Consider the following 16,413-nt stretch of genomic DNA (forward strand, 5'->3'; position numbering starts at 1 on the left):
GATTTAACCAATTAGTCTCTTGGCTCAACTCCTACCCACTGGGGAAACTCTACATTCTTCTCTTTGGGCGGTGTTTCAGCAAAGTCACATTAGCATAGTAGAGTGGAAATTCTCTTATAAACATGGTTTTTCCGTATATTGTTCTTTATTGATACCCATATAAGCAAAAGAAATAAAATAAAATATATTAAAACATCTCCCATGCCATCAGCAGGTCTGCAACTCTATTCAGACTCATGCCAGATGCATAATCCAAACTCCTGAGTTCTAGGAACACAATTAGATTGCTTAAATTCAGACTTCTCCAACAGCCATTTCCCTCAGGATCAAGCAGGAATTCCCAGTGCTTTTCCACTCACAGCTTTCCAGAGAATCAATGTCTAGTCAGTTGAGGAAACTCAGGATCTTGGGCATTAATTCCTCCTCCAGATGTTTCCCCCCACCCCCCATTAGTCTATTAGTGGCTAGAACCTCTGATATTGCAGCAGCCTCCCAGAATGGCTGACTCATTGGCTACACTGAATGAGAGTCCTTATAGCTATCTTTATAGTGTCATCTTCCATCATATGCTCCAGAAAATTGAACTACTGGAACTTTATACACTCTGGTCTTTCCTCCCTCTGTCTTGTTTTTCAGGGTTTTTTTTTTTGTTTGTGTTTTTTTTTTTTGCTACTCCCTCACATCTCCTATAATGAAATCCTGGTGGTCCCTGCAAAGCCAGATTAAATGCCATCCTCTCCTTTTAGCCTTTGCTGGTCCCTCCTGCCAGAAATGCTCATATAGTACTTTATATGTCTCCTATTATACTGATCACATTCTATATTATATAGAATTTTTCTGTTTGTCCATCTTATGTTTCCTAAGAAAGCTTCTTAAAGGCAGAGATGATGCTTTGATCATCTTTGTAACACCTACAGTATTTAACACAATATCTTGCACACAAGTTGTTTAATCAACATTTGTTGAAGTAACAATGAGGCAATCGTTTGAAGAAGAAAACACTATTGCTGAAGCAGTCAGGGAAAGTCTCATGGAGAAGCTAAGTCTCAAGCTGGACTTTGATGTGTCGGTAAGATTTGGTGATGATTAAGAGGAAAGATTTTCTAGGGGAAAACTAGACCTTTCCATGGGCAGAGCCACAAAGTTGGATCTTCACCAGAAATCTTTGGGGAAGTTCTTTAGGGTTTTCCCAGGATCTGTTTATACAATAATACCATCTACAATTTTGTCTGGCTTGACATTTGGAAGAAATGATAGAGCTAAAGTTCAATACTCCTTCTGCCACAGAAAAGCAAATATTAAAACCGATGGATGACTCTTGGAAAAAATAATTGGATTTTTTTTTTGGATATTTATTTTATCAAATTGAATTAACTATATCGCAGGTATTATTTCCATTTTATGGAGGGTAAAGCATAGACCACATTATGTATCATTGGTAGAGACAGAAAAATAAGCTAAATTGTTTGATTCCTAATAGCATAGTCCCACTCTAGGATAATGTCTCATTCTGACTCTCATTGTTCATGACAAATATAACTGACTGTCACTCTCTGTGCTTATGTCCTTTAGCTCCTTGCTGCCCTGGTGACATTAATCCAGTGTTTGTGTCCAGTGATACAGCCCAGCTTGTCTGGTCTCCTGTCCGTGGTGCTGAAATGTATGAAACAAAAGCTGTTGATGGGAACCACGTAATTGAGTGCAACGACACTGCCACTGCTTGTACCCTTTCTGCTTTGCAGTGTGACACTGTGTACAATGTCACTGTATATTCTTTCAGTGAAATCAAGGGGAGCAATACATCTTGTGCTCCCCAGTGTGTGACAACAGGTACTCCATAACTTCTATTCCAAACCTTGTGATAGTTTCAAAGCAAAGGTAGATCTTCACTGACCCATATGAACCCATTCTTTAGCAAAGGAACCAGCAATTTTTTAATAATGTGTGTGTAAAGAAGTACTAGCAGTATGGATGATGGTGGTAATGGTGGAGATTATGACAATTTTAATACTTAAGGGATCTGTGATTTTGTTTCTGTAGGTGTACCCTTTATAAAAAACCAGTTCACCCCCCCCCCCTTTTTAAGACATAGGAGATAATATTTGAAAGTTTATTTGGGAAAAATATTCATCATCCTGTGGTCAATTTAGACAGGGCGATACTTTGATGATAGACCTACAGTCTGACGCCAAGCTTGATCATCCTAACTTTATAGGACCTAACAAAATTTGGGCCATTGCTGGCATAGCCTTTGAGATCCTAGGGTTACTTCCATGTCACAACACAAACATTAAGGGAGCTAATAAAAATAATAATATAATGATGACAAGAGCCAGCATTTTTTCATGCACTTTAAAGTTTACAAGATTATTTACATACATAACCTCACTTGGTGTTCCCAATAGCCCTGTGAGATAAAACTAATACTTAGTAAAGGGAGGATAAAAGGGAAAGAAGTTCAATTTAATTAAACAGATCTTTATTAAGCATCTACTGCAAGGCATTGTGCTAAGAACTAGCAGAAAAGTTAGGAGAGAGAAGAAGAAAGGGGGAATAAAAGGAAGAAAGGAGGAGAAAGAAAGTTCAGTAAAAGCAAATAAGAGAAAGGGATGAAAGAATGTGACCACAGTAGAGAGTAGAAAGTGCCATCAATAACTGACCTGAATGCCACTCAGGGTTACCCATGTCATCCACAGGTTGCCCAACTAAATTTTCAAGCTAGTACAATTCGACATAAACCAAATACCATAGTCTCAAACTTAACATTTTAAAACTTGGATGAATCTGTGATGCCACCATCCAAGGTACTGTTTACATTCTCCAATATACTGATTTGTATGGGAGGTATGGTTTGTGGTACTTGGCTGCAGGTAGAAAAAAATCGTATTATACTTTGTTATATACTGTTATATATTAAGTAAATAACCCAAACGATCTTAGCTCCTTGCAGTCCAGAAATAAAAAATGTATCCAAGGACACTTTCCCCATCATTAATGTGCACTGGCAAGCTACTAATGATGAAGCCACTTATATAGTAACTGCCAAAGGAGAAGCTGGACTTTACCACTGCACAAGCTCTGGAGAATTCTGTACAATAACTGACCTGCCCTGTGGATCCATTTTCTCCATCAGTGCTGTGGCACAAACAGAAGCAGGACAGAGTTTGCCAAGCTACAGTGTGCCTTTAGAAACAGGTATGTCAGCAAAAATCAAATTGGATTTTGAATTTCGTGGAAACTAACAATTTCTCTTAAAAGTGGTGGTGGTGGTGTCATTTTCCATATTCAATAACATGCAAAAGAGTGATGTGTGGGAACTGGGGCATAAGTAAGTTCAGAAAACATTACAAGTGCCCCATTTTTTTAGGGGAAAATGACTTTCAGTTAGAAAATGCATTATATACAATAAACTCTTTAATGGGTATTAGAGGAATATATTTATAATTGTAATCAACCTATTTTAGTCAATAATTCTTATCTTTTCCTTTCCCACATTTTACAAGACCCATTAACAAGTAGTAAAGTGGAATGATTCTAGTTTCTGTTCCTCTACCCTATCTTCAGTCACCTTATTTCTAGACGTGTCAACAAGAAATAATATGTTTGAAAAGGCAGCAGTAGAGGGTTGGGAGAAGAGATAAAGTTTCCATAAGTCTCTGAATAACTGAATGCTGTCTGTAGTGCCTTAAGTGGGTAGGAGAATCTCAAATTATGATAATGAACTGTATAATTTGTTGGCTTTTTTAGTGAGATAGGTTAATACATGTGTATGTGTATGAAAGTTCCTTTGTATTCCTATGTGTATCTGTAGGTATATAGTCATAAAATATTACATCAAGAAAAATCCAATTAATCAAGCAAGTCAGGAAACTTAATAAAGATACCTTTTGTCAGAAAAAAGTTGTTTTTGTACTACCTTTTTTGGATATAACCACTGTGGTTGCTTAGGAACATCAGATGAAAAGAGAAAAAAATGTTTACTAGCCAGTTTTAAAGTTCAGGATACCTAATTCAATTCAATAAGCATTTATCAATCTATTATTATAAAACACTGTGCTAGGCACTGGAGGTACAAAGGTAAAAAGCAAACCCACTCATGACAGGAAGTTGTTTATGTCTTTTTGGAGAAAGACTTGTTCATAGTTAAGTAAATACAATATATATGTATAATAAATAAAAAGTAATTTCAGGATGAAGATGGAAAACAATATTTCAGCAACTGGCAAGATTAGGCAAGGCTTCAGGTAGCAAATAGGAACTGAGCTGAGCCTTGAACAATTCCAGCAATTCCAAAAGGCAGAAATGGAAGAAAAGAATTCTAGGAATAGGAGATAGGCTATGCAGAATTATGAAAGCAGGACAGAGGACGTCCTGTATAGAGAAGAGTCTGTCGGCCAGTTTGGTAGAAGCATCAAGGGTGTAAGTAAATTGAAAATGTGGAAAATAGGTTGGAACCAGTATATGAAACAGAAGTCTAGATAATGGGAAGCTTCTTCAGGAAGGTCAAACCCATGTTTTGGGAATATCAGTTTGGTGGTTATACGAATGATAAATTGGAGAGGGGTGGAACTGAAAGGCTAATTAGGATGCAATTTCAATACTCCAGTAGAAAGATGATAAAGTGATAAGTTAGAGTGGTAGTAGGAGAAAGAAAGAAAGGGATAAAGAAAGAGAGAGAGAGAGAGAAAGGAAGGAAGGAAGGAAGGAAGGAAGGAAGGAAGGAAGGAAGGAAGGAAGGAAGGAAGGAAGGAAGGAAGGAAGGAAGGAAGGAAGGAAGAAACGAAGAAACAAAGAAACAAAGAAACAAAGAAAAAGAAAGATGCATAAGATTTGGAGAAAGTAAAATCTGCAAGACTTGGCATTGATTTTATATTGATTGGGGAGAGAGTGTGGTTAGTGAGCTAGAAGAATTGAGGATGATTCTAAAATGCCAAGCCTAGGAGATTGGAAGCATGCTGGTGCCTTCAACAGAAATTGGGCAGCTAGCCAGAGGGATGAGCTCAAGGAGAGAAATAATGAATTCTGCTAGGGACATTTTGAGTTTAAGATATATAACAAGGCATGAACATAATCCCTGACAGTTCAAAGATGATTATTTAATGGACATGAAATCAAATTCTCTTTTTTTCTTCCTTTTGAAGTGCCATGTTGCCCAGCAGATCTGAAAGTAATTCAAGTCACTCAGTCTGTAACCAATGTAAGCTGGACCAGTGGGACTGGGGCACAAACTTATGTGACAATTTTAGAGTCTCCCAAAGGACAATCTAAGTGCCATACTTTGCAAAATCATTGTATCTTGGGATGCATCAGCTGTGGCACCAATTATACAGTGGCTCTAAAAGCTATTAGTGCTACAGGATTGACTGCTGTTTGCACCTACCAAGACTATTCTTCCAGTAAGTATTTGCTAAGATCTGGCAGTAAATTTCATTTGAATCAATGAGGACCCTACCTATTCATTCATTCAACAAGCATTTACTATATGGCTAATATATGCCAAGTACTGAAGATTGAAAAACAAAAATGAAATAATTCCTGACTATGAGGAGTTTGTGTTCTATTAGAGAGAAACAACACATACAAATATAAGTATATACACTAAATGTATATGTGTGCACATATGTAAATATGGAATAGGGAAGAAAAACCCTTTTTCTTAAATTATATATGTGTATATGATATATTTGTAAATATATGCTAAATCTCTTTCTGTCATGTATACTGGAATGGTAAATGTTTGTGGTTTAGTTGTTTTTCATTCTTGTCTGACTCTGTAACCCCATTTGGAATTTTCTTGGCAAAGAGACTGGAGTGATTTGCCATTTCCCTCACCAGCATTATAAATTAATATTCTCTAAAATGTCTACTTTTTTGTTTGAAATTATTTTAAATCCTAGAGCTTGAAGTTTCAAAGGCATTCTGTTGGAAATTAATAAATTAATTGTTCTGGAAATGCCTAGATATTTTTATCCTAAAGGTAAAAATATTTTAATAATTCACAGGTCTGTACAGCACATATGGTCAAAAATATAATATTGGAAGAGACCTTAGAGGCCATCCAGTCCAAACCCTTCACATTTCAGATGAGGAAACAGAGGTTTCAGAAAGATTAAAGTCTTTTCTTTGCTCCCTCATACAACCCTCAGCTTCTTTCAAAACTCAAATCAAGGGGCATCAAGATGGCTCAGTGAATTGAGAGCCAGATCTGGAGATGATGGTCCTGGGTTCAAATCAAGCCTTGGACACTTCCTAGATGGTGACCCTGGGCAAGTCACTTAACCTCGGTTGCCTAGTCCTTACTGTACTTCTGCCTTTGAATAGATTCTAAGACCAGAAGGTTAAGATTAAAAAACAACAACAACTCAACTCAGGTGCCTCCTTCTGCATCTAGCCTTTCCGGATTCCTCCCAATTGTTAGCATTATGACTCTTGAAATAATTCCATATTACTGTGTATTCACTTACTACTGTACATGCTTAATGCCTATATCCCATCCTGCTCTCTGGCAGGAACTGTTTCATTTTTATTCTCTCTCTCTAGTACTTAGCACAGTGCAGAGTGGTGTCACTCAATAAATGTTTGTTGAACTCAACTGAATTAAGTGGAAAATAGGGAGTATAGCAGATAGAACACTGGACCAGGAATCAGGTTCAAATCCAGACTCAGATATTTACTGACTGTGACTCTGTCACTTAACTTTTGTTTGCATCAGTTTCCTCAACTATAAAATGGGGACAATAATGACACCCATTTCCTAGTATGATGATAAGGATCAGGTATTCACAGCAACTAAGCAGGAAAAATGTCCTTCCTTTTTCTCTGCTCCACCTATCCCCAGATAACCTCTAAGGAATCGGCAAGTCCTTTAGAGAAGTGGTCAGTGGATAAGAATAAGTGGCACAGGATAAACAGACATGGATGGGTTGAGATACCGATTACATGCCACACTACATTATTTGCTCCCCCAAATCATTCCTATTCCAAACTCCCCTCTTTCCTTCATGGATGACACCATCCTTGTAGACCATCAGTTCACAATGTTGGTACCTTTCTTGATTTCTCATTCTCCTTCTCTCCATCTATCTCATCAGTTTCCCAATCTTATCATTTCTACCTCTATAACTCCTATCTTCCCCCTTTTCTCCACTCATAGAGCTACCATTCTAGTTCATCACATCTTACCTGTACTGTTGCTATAACTTCCTAATTGGTCTCTCTGCTCCAAATATGTTGTTGTGCAGTTGCTTTGAGGCACGTCTGATTCTTTGTGACCCCATTTGGGGTTTTCTTGGCAGAGATACCAAACTGGTCTGCCATATAATTTTTCTAGCTCATTTTACAGATGAGGAAACTGAGGCAAACAAGATTAAGTGACTTGCCCAGGTTCACACAGCTATAATGTATCTGAGGCAGGTTTGAATTCAGGAAAGTCTGACACTCTATCCACTGTGCCACTTTGTTGCCCGGCTTCAGTTATTGCCCCTCTCTAATCTCTCCTACACACAGGTATTCTAATATAGAGGTCCAACCATGTTACTTTTATACTCAATACATTCCATGGGCTCCCTATTGACATTAGGATCAAATATTACATCTTTACTCTATTCCTTTTTAATTTCTATGTTTGTACACTTTTTGTAATGTACATACTGATGATACGATAGTTTATTATACAATGTGTAAATAAGTAAATATACACATATTGGGGGGTGTATGCTCAAAAATTAATATAATCAGGACAGGTAGGAGGCACAATGGGTAGAGAGCAGGACCTGGAGTCAGGAGGACCTGCATTCAAACCTGGCCTCGGACACTTCCTAACAGTGTGACCCCAGGCAAGTCACCTAGCCCCTGCCTTTCTTTCCTAGAGTTGTTACTGGGACAGAAAGTATGGGTTTTTTAAAACAAATTTTTAAAGGAAATTAATTCACATGATCAAAAAACTTTGGTGACCACTGGACAACACCAAAAAATGCCTCTTTTGAATTCAGTAGGTGACATGAATTATATAATTTTCATGCAGAAAACCCGGTTTAAAAGATCATACATAGATCTAAACCTGGAAGGAATCTAAGCATCTCATTTCATAGCTAAGGGAACTATGCCCCAGAGATAGTGGATATAGATTAATAATTATTATGGCTCCTATTTGGATTAAGCTTTAAAGTTTGCAAAGAACTTTCCATGTTTTATCTCATGGGTTGGCCAACGCCATGTCAGTATTAAATGGGCCGACAACTTTTGTTTTCTAAAAAAATGTAAAAAAATGAATTTTGATGTTGACTTTACCTTTCAGGTGCTTGCTGTCCTTTGGGGGTGAAATTATATCTCCTGGGAAATAATGGTATCCGGATTTGCTGGCGAACCTCTGTAGGGTCTGCAAACTACCGGGCAGAACTCTATGGATCCAAAGGCATTTTTACTTGTACCCCAAGCTCTGCCTTGAGTTACTGTGACATCACTGAGATACTCTGTGGAGATGTATATACAGTCATGGTGTCTCCAGTTGATGAAATGGGATCAAAACTTACCTTCTGCCCTCAAAAAATATATTCAGGTAAACTGAGACCAATCCCAGGTCATCCTGTAAACTAGGGTTCATTGAGATGAAATGTTTTTGCTATTTGGGAAGGTTACAAATGAGGCAGAATATTTCTATTTTCTAGATAGATAAATATAGATAAATATTCTAGATATTTCTAGCATACTTTAAAGCTTGCAAAGGCATTATGTGCATGTATCTTGTGAGCCTCACACTTACTCTATGATTTGGACTGGGGAGGTCCAAGACTAAACTTGTAATTGAATTCAGATAGAGAACTTTCCATTAAGGAAACTCTCTCCTCTGGGTGCAACTTATAGTCTTGCAGAGTTGCTCAGGACATTGAGAGGTTAAGCTACTTGCCCAAGATCTCATATAGCCAGTCTATGTCAGAAATGAAACTTGATGGGGGAGCTAGGTAGCCTAGTAAATAGAACTCCAGGCCTGGAGGCAGGAGGACCTGGGTCCAGATTTGGCCCCAGATACCTACTAGCTGTGTGACCCTGGGTAAGTCACTTAACCCCCATTTCCCTAATCCTTTCCCCTCTGTCCTAGAGATGTTACTAGTTAGTACAGAAAGTAAGAGTTTAAAAAAAGTGAAAACTGAACCCAGGTTTTCCTAGCTCTGTGACCCATTATTTAGCCATTATACCCCACTAGCTCTCTTGGTTTAGAGAAATTAAGTGATTTTCTTCCTCTAGCCTCATCCCTAGCAAATATCAGAGGTAGGATTTGAACCCAGGTCTTTGGGACTACAGGTCCAGGACTCTATCTTCTAGCACTGCCTTTCAATTTCTTATAAAAAGGACCTAAGTTTCAAATAAGCCTACTTTGATAACCAATGATTTCCAACAATTTAGGTGTCTCAGTACCCTCTCCTTAATAAATTTTGTGGCATCCCAACCCTTCTCTTACTCATCCATATCCATGTATGATATGTTTTATTTAAATATTTATCTATTATTTTATTTACAAAATAATATATTTTCTTTATGCTCATTTTGTTTTAAAATTAGAGGGATAATTCTGATATGCTCTCAGAAATCCTGGGAGATAGAGATGGGAAGACTGAGGCTGGGGAGGGATGAAATGATAAATTTTAAAACGGGGCAGTTAGTGATCACAAGATGTGGTTAGTGACAATTTGTATCTTCATATTTAGCACACAATTTAATAGCTGTTCACTGATTGAGTGAAGAAACTAAGATTCTTCCTGGACATGATAGGAAAAAAATAGGCAAAAAATTCACTAACCCTTTCCTTAAACCATATCTGCAATCTCACCAGGGGACTGTCATGTGCTTTTTTAAATGAAAAAAAAAACAACCAAATAATGAATCCTTTGAATTTTGCAAATGAATGTAAAAACAGAAACAAAATTCAAGGGAATTAAGAAGATTGTGTAATACATGAGGGTCAAGTGGTCTGGAAGAAGCACTTGGCCTTACTTTTATCTATTGTCATTCACACAGCTTGTGTCTTCCCCACAGGGCAAGATTGCTGAAAGCATCCCTTCTGGGAAGGGAACAAAGGATAGGTGCCTGGTTGGGTAAGAAAGGGGACAGGACATTCTAAGCACCAGAAAAGGTGCTTAGAATGTTTAGAAATAGAACTTTATTCCCTTGGGTCCTAAAGACCATCTTTTAAAACCCTTCCCTTCCCTCTTAGAATCAATACCAAGTACTGGTTCCAAGTCAGAAGAGTGGTAAGGGCCAGGCAATTGGAGTTAAATGACTTGTCCAGGGTCACACAGCTAAGAAATATCTGAGGTCCTAGATCTGAGGTGTCTGAGATTGGATTTGAACTCAGGTCTTCCTAACTCTAGGCTCACTGCTCCAACTACTGGGCACACTTGTCTCTGAAGAATTTTTTAGTCCCCAACAGTTCCCCTCATTTAAGTTTAAACACTCATGTGAAGGATAATAATTTAAATCTACATCAACAATATTAGATGGAAAGATATGATCCAAATAAATCCAAATAGTTAGTTAGGTTGATTCAAACTCATACACCAAGAAGACCTCCAAACATTGATTAACTAATCTTCCTCCACGTGGAAAGATGTCTCTAGTAGAATATAATAGGACTCCTTTAGTCAGTTCAGTGCTTTGTTCATCAGTGATTTAGATGAAAGCATAGATGATATGTTCCTCCATTCTTTGATCATTAGATGGGAGGGATACCTAAAACACTGGGTGACAGCATTAGAATCTAAAAAGATCTTAACCAATTGGAACAATGGGTCAAAGCTATCAGGTGAAATAAATAGAAATAAATTAAAATCTTATACCTAGGCTTAAAAAAAAAATCAACTACAGAAGTATAGAATGGGAGAGAAGTGCCTAGGAAGAGTTCTTGTGAAACATAGCTGGAGATCTTAGAAGATTACAAGCTTAAGATGAATGAAAAATAGTAGGACAGAGAGAAAAAGTCAGCATCTTAGACTAGAGTTCAAAACCTAAAAGAGGATAGTTTCATTCTTTATCAATGTGTTCAGAACCCACCTAGAGTATTTTATCAAGCTCTGGGGGTCACATTTAAGGAACTTCATTGACAAGAAGACAGATGAGACAAATAGGTTGGAGAGGAATAATAATAATAATAATAAAAATAATAGCTAGCATTTCTATAGTACCTACTGTGTGTTAGGCACTATGCTAAGCACTTTACAAGCATTATCTCACTTAATCCTTCACAACTACCCTGGGAGACAGATGCTATTATTATCTCCATTTCATAATTAAGGAAACTGAGGCAAATAGAGGTTAAGTGACTTGCCCAAAGTCACACAAATGGTATGTATTCGAGGCTAGATTTGAATCCAGTCTTCCTGGCCCCAAGCCCAGGGTTCCTTCCATCGTGCCACCATGATGACCTAGGAGACTTGCATGACTTCAAGTCATGCCATATAAAAATCAATGAGTGGAACTAGAGCTGTCTAGGTAGGAGTAGAAAGAAAAAAGCATGAGACACCTAAGTTCAATCTTCAGATATTTGAAGGATTGTCATGTGTGGAAGAGGGCTTTGATTTGTCCTCTCCAGAGGGTAGCCTGGAGGTCAATAGGTAGAAGTTACAGAGAATCAGACTTTAAACAAAGAAAAAAATTAGAGCTGTCCTAAAGTGGAATGGGCTGCCTCTAGAGCAGCGGTTCTCAACCTCTCAATTTGTAGCAAGGAGAATACATAATGCATATCAGGTATTTACATTCCGAATCATAACTGTAGCAAAATTACAGTTTTGAAGTAGCCACCAAAATAATTTTTTGGTTTGGGGTTACTGCAACATGAGGAACTGTATTGCGGGGTCACATTAGAAAGGTTGAGAACCACTGCTCTAGAGGGAATGACTTAATTCACTTTAATTCAATTTATTTGGAGATGTCCTAGTAGGTATTTTTTTTTCAGGATCAAGTAGGAATAGAAGACCTCTGAAGTTCCCTTCCCCCTCTAAATTTTTTAGATTCTCTAATTATTTGATGACGTTAAGGAACCAATAGGATGCAAAGGTTAAAAACCTAGTGCCCAGCTACCAGGAGTTGTCAGGAAGTCAAACATTCTGTACTTTCCTTATAAAAATTCCACTTTAATTTTCAAATTATATTATTTTTTTTAAACCCTTACCTTATATCTTGGAATCAATCCTGTGTATTGGTTCCAAGGCAGAAGAGTGGTAAGGGCTAGGCAATGGGGGTCAAGTGACTTGCCCAGGGTCACACAGCTGGGAAGTGTCTGAGGTCAGATTTGAGCCTAGGACCTCCCATCTCTAGGCCTGGCTCTCAATCCACTGAGCTATCCAGCTGCCCCCCTTAAATTCTTTTTAATCAACAAAAGTCTACTTTTTCTTCTTCCCCCCCAGCCTCAAACACCACCACCACTCTACTGAGAAAAAAAACAAAAACAAACAAAAAATCCTGTTACAACATATTTAGTCAAAAACAAATTTAAGGGTACAACTTAAATGGCTGGGCCAATTCCCCTTACCTGCTTAGCTCCTGATCTACTTCACTCATGTGATTCTTGCATTGTTTCTCTTTTCCTGTTCTATTGATTAAATTAAGTTTTTCAAAATAAAATTATTCAGTGATTTATGTGTCATCAATTTAATTTGTATACATTTAAACTTTTATGCATTTTTATTTATTACAGTAACCTGCTCCGGCAGTTCAGTAGGAATGGGTGAGTCCTTTGGTTCATTGATTTTAAAAATGTATGTTTGTCTATATATGTAGAATTAGCATGGTGTCGTGAATGGAATGCAGACTTGGAGTCAGGAAGATCTGAATTCAAATTCTACCTCTGATACTAAAAGTAAGGTTCTTTAACTAATTTGAAGCTTAGTTAAGACCATAAGTTATAGATGAGTTGTAGTCTAAGTCGGTGGAGCTCCCATAACTCATTAAAGTTATTTTATAATTTTACAAAATTTTACAAAAATTTACAATTTACAAAATTACAGTTTTTTTAAATTTAGAATATTTTTCCATGGTTACATGATTCATGATCCCCCTCCCCTCCTGCTCTTTCCTACTCCCTCTCAAACCTGGCAAGCAGTTCCACTGGGTTAAACCTGAAAAATACAGTATTTTACAATTTATAACTCATTAAAGTTATGTTGCAATTTTCAAAAAGTTATTAAATTAGCTCTACATGAAGATAGATATGCATGTATATATACATATATGTGCACAATATATCATACATGTGCATATACATATTTATATATTCACATATATACAAGCAGAAAGAAAGCTAGTCCTTGCCTTTGGGGAGCTTACATTCAATAACAATACAATACATAAAAGGAAGCTGAGGAGGAAGAAGTGGGAGAGAAGAGAAGAAAATATCTGGTGAAAGGGAAAGTCCTGAGAGTCTGGGTAAGAGGAATGAAGTCATTTCTGGCCAGAGGATCTTCCTTCAAATGGAGATTCTGAGAGGAACTAGTCAATCTAAGAGCCAAAGTACTTCCAATATGAGAAGTCCAGGGTTAAAGTGAGCTTGAAAGAGAAAACCTAGAGAGTCAAGAGTATAGCCTAAAGGGGGCAGCTGGGTAGCTAAGTGGATTGAGAGCTAGCCCTAGAGATGGGAGGTCCTAGGTTCAAATTTGGCCTCAGACACTTCCCAGCTGTGTGACCCTGGGCAAGTCACTTGACCCCCATTGCCTAGCCCTTACCACTCTTCTGCCTTGGAGCCAATACACAGTATTGACTCCAAGACTGAAGGTAAGGGTTTATAAAAAAAAAAAAAGAGTATAGCCTAAAGAAGCAGGAAGACATTGTTGGCCATGACACCAATTCACATTTTCCTAATCCAATTTCTTTTAAATCAGCTAAATAGGGGATTCTTTGGAGGAAAATAGGTCAGAAAGAATGGAGGGGAATTCCTTTGAACTCTGGTAAAGTACATTCTGCTGGCTCAAACCCTCCTGGAAGATTGAATAGTTTCATTTCCCTATTTGGTTGCTATGAAGTTCTAGAAAAACACACTATTTTGAACCAAAAGTGCTGATTTAAAGAAGATTAAAAAAGATACACCGCTACCCAGTTATTGTTTTCAGATAAAAATTGCTACATTCTTGCTTTCTATGTCTTTTATTCAGTAATTTTCAGAGGAAAGAGAAATGCAGAATATACTAAATTCTGGATGGAAACAGAGATTCAGTAAAGTAAGTAAGTAGTTTGGATTGGAGTTGTGGAGTTTGGGTGCAATTGGTCTATTTTTAAAAACATTCTTTTGTCCTTTCTTTACAGATTGCTTTGTGCTATTTGATTTTAAAGTTGCAAATAATCTATGAAAACATGAAAGATAAAGATAAAAGGCAGCTGAGGGAACCAACCCTCTCCTTCCTTTCTCAATAGATGAAAAACTTTAACCCCACCTTTCTTTTAGCAAAGCCAAGGCTTTGAGCAAAGTCATACAAGAAAGGAAGGAAGGAAGGAAGGAAGGAAGGAAGGAAGGAAGGAAGGAAGGAAGGAAGGAAGGAAGGAAGGAAGGAAGGAAGGAAGGAAGGAAGGAAGGAAGGAAGGAAGGAAGGAAGGAAGGAAGGAAGAAAGAAAGAAAGAAAGAAAGGAAGGAAGGAAGGAAGGAAGGAAGGAAGGAAGGAAGGAAGGAAGGAAGGAAGGAAGGAAGGAAGGAAGGAAGGAAGGAAGGAAGGAAGGAAGGAAGGAAGAAAGCAAGCTTTGTAGAGAATCCTGTCAAGAAAGAATTATATGCCTATCAACCTTTAGCCCTGGACTATCTATCCCAAGCCTTCCAGTGTAGATCAGGCAGCTCTTCCCCTCACTGCCCCTCTTTTTTTCCCACTTAGATTAGATAGGTAGATGTCTGGGAAGAAGAGCAAAAATATAAATGGTAGCAGAGTAACCATGAATATGTTAGTGCTATAAATTTCAGATGCAAAATCTGAGTTTGAACCCAGTGCTTTGGACCATATAGAAGGACTGTAAAGCACTCTTTAACTTCCTACAGGACTCTGTGAAATCTAAACCTCCCATCCAGGTTCTTCACCTATTTCGCTCATGTTCCCTATAAATTCTGCAGAGCACCAAAGTGCCAGTGAACATGTCTGTAAATCAAAGCTAATCAAATGTGCATCTATGAGTCAAAGTCCTTCAGTATAGAACAATTTCCTGCCCTTAATTGGCTCTTCCACCCTGCAACATTTTCTGGTGAGGCATAAAGATGGAATGAGCTACCCATGCACCTGTTCTTTATTATCACAGAGTCCAATCAAGTCAATAAGCATTTATTATGCACTTACTATGTGTCAAGCCCTCCCTTAAGCAGCTAGGAATACAAATTCAAAAAGAAAAAAAGACAGTCCTTGCCTTCAAGGAGTTTACTTTCTAATGGAGAAAGACAACACATAAAAAGAAGGTGAAAAGTATGGGAGAAAGGAAGGAGAAAGTACCTATAGAGTACATGAGGGAGTGCCAAGAATGGCTCCTAGAGAAGAAAGAAAAAATGGGAGGCCTGGTCACTTTCCTTAAAATGAAGATTCTGGGAGGAAAGGAACAATCAAAGGAAAGGGGCACAGGGGCAAAAAATATTTACACTTTGAGAAGTCCAGGAGCAGAAAGGATTTCCAAGGTGAAGAGGCTGCTGTGTGCAGAAAGTCTGAAGAGTTAGAAGCGGTTCAAAGAGAAATGAAGAGGGCAGAAGAGTCATGTTAAAGTCTCCCTGGAACATGGCCTTTTAAGAGCCATTGCTGAAAAACAAATGTAAAACTCAGAAGCTGACAGGCCTTCTAGTTTGTGAAGAATGGAGCTTCATTTCTTGGGGGAAGATTTTCCAAAAAAGGAAGGTCTTTTGAGTCAGCTTCTCAAACAATGGGAAGCCTTTCTGAGAATGACTGCAGATGCTAATGACAAAACACAGTCACAGATTCTCTGCTGGCAAGAATTTGTAGCCTGTTTAACCACACAAGGATTGCCATCACTTCAATTTGTTCTGTTTTGTTTTTTAAGAAGGACAATAACATACAATATAATACAGATTTGTTGGGCACCATAAAGAGCTTTTGTCCTCTTGTTTTTATAATAATACATTATATGCTCTCTGGATCATGAGAAGTCAAACATATATGCCATGCCTGTACACAATTTATATAAAAATATGTGTATCCATCAACCTGTTAATAAGCATTATTATGTGCCAAAGCGCTGTGCTAGAGATACAAACACAAAAGCAAACCAGTTCCTACCCCCAGTGATCTTCTAGTTCAGCTGGGGAGAAAATAGGGACATATGTAAGCCTACACAAAATATATACAACATAGTTTGGGGGTGGGATGGGAGGCTCTAGCAGCTAATGAGAATAGGAAAGGTTTCATGTTGAAGGGAGCATCAGGGCTGAACCTTGAAGCAAATTAGGGA

General features: G+C 37.9%; 1 protein-coding gene across 1 annotated transcript in view; it reads left to right on the plus strand.

The window, feature by feature from the left end:
* Positions 1-16,054, plus strand: part of FNDC7 (fibronectin type III domain containing 7) — a 34,971-nt gene extending 18,917 nt beyond the window's left edge. Inside the window, exons 6-12 of the mRNA XM_007485067.2 lie at positions 1,573-1,830; positions 2,941-3,195; positions 5,142-5,396; positions 8,297-8,557; positions 12,689-12,718; positions 14,139-14,204; positions 14,290-16,054. Coding sequence (XP_007485129.2) covers positions 1,573-1,830; positions 2,941-3,195; positions 5,142-5,396; positions 8,297-8,557; positions 12,689-12,718; positions 14,139-14,203 — 1,124 coding nt within the window. The 3' untranslated portion in view covers position 14,204; positions 14,290-16,054. The remainder of the gene's footprint in view (positions 1-1,572; positions 1,831-2,940; positions 3,196-5,141; positions 5,397-8,296; positions 8,558-12,688; positions 12,719-14,138; positions 14,205-14,289) is intronic.
* Positions 16,055-16,413: the final 359 nt, after the last annotated feature.

This window comes from Monodelphis domestica, chromosome 2 (genome assembly GCF_027887165.1).
Source record: "Monodelphis domestica isolate mMonDom1 chromosome 2, mMonDom1.pri, whole genome shotgun sequence".
Taxonomy (NCBI): Eukaryota; Metazoa; Chordata; class Mammalia; order Didelphimorphia; family Didelphidae; genus Monodelphis; species Monodelphis domestica.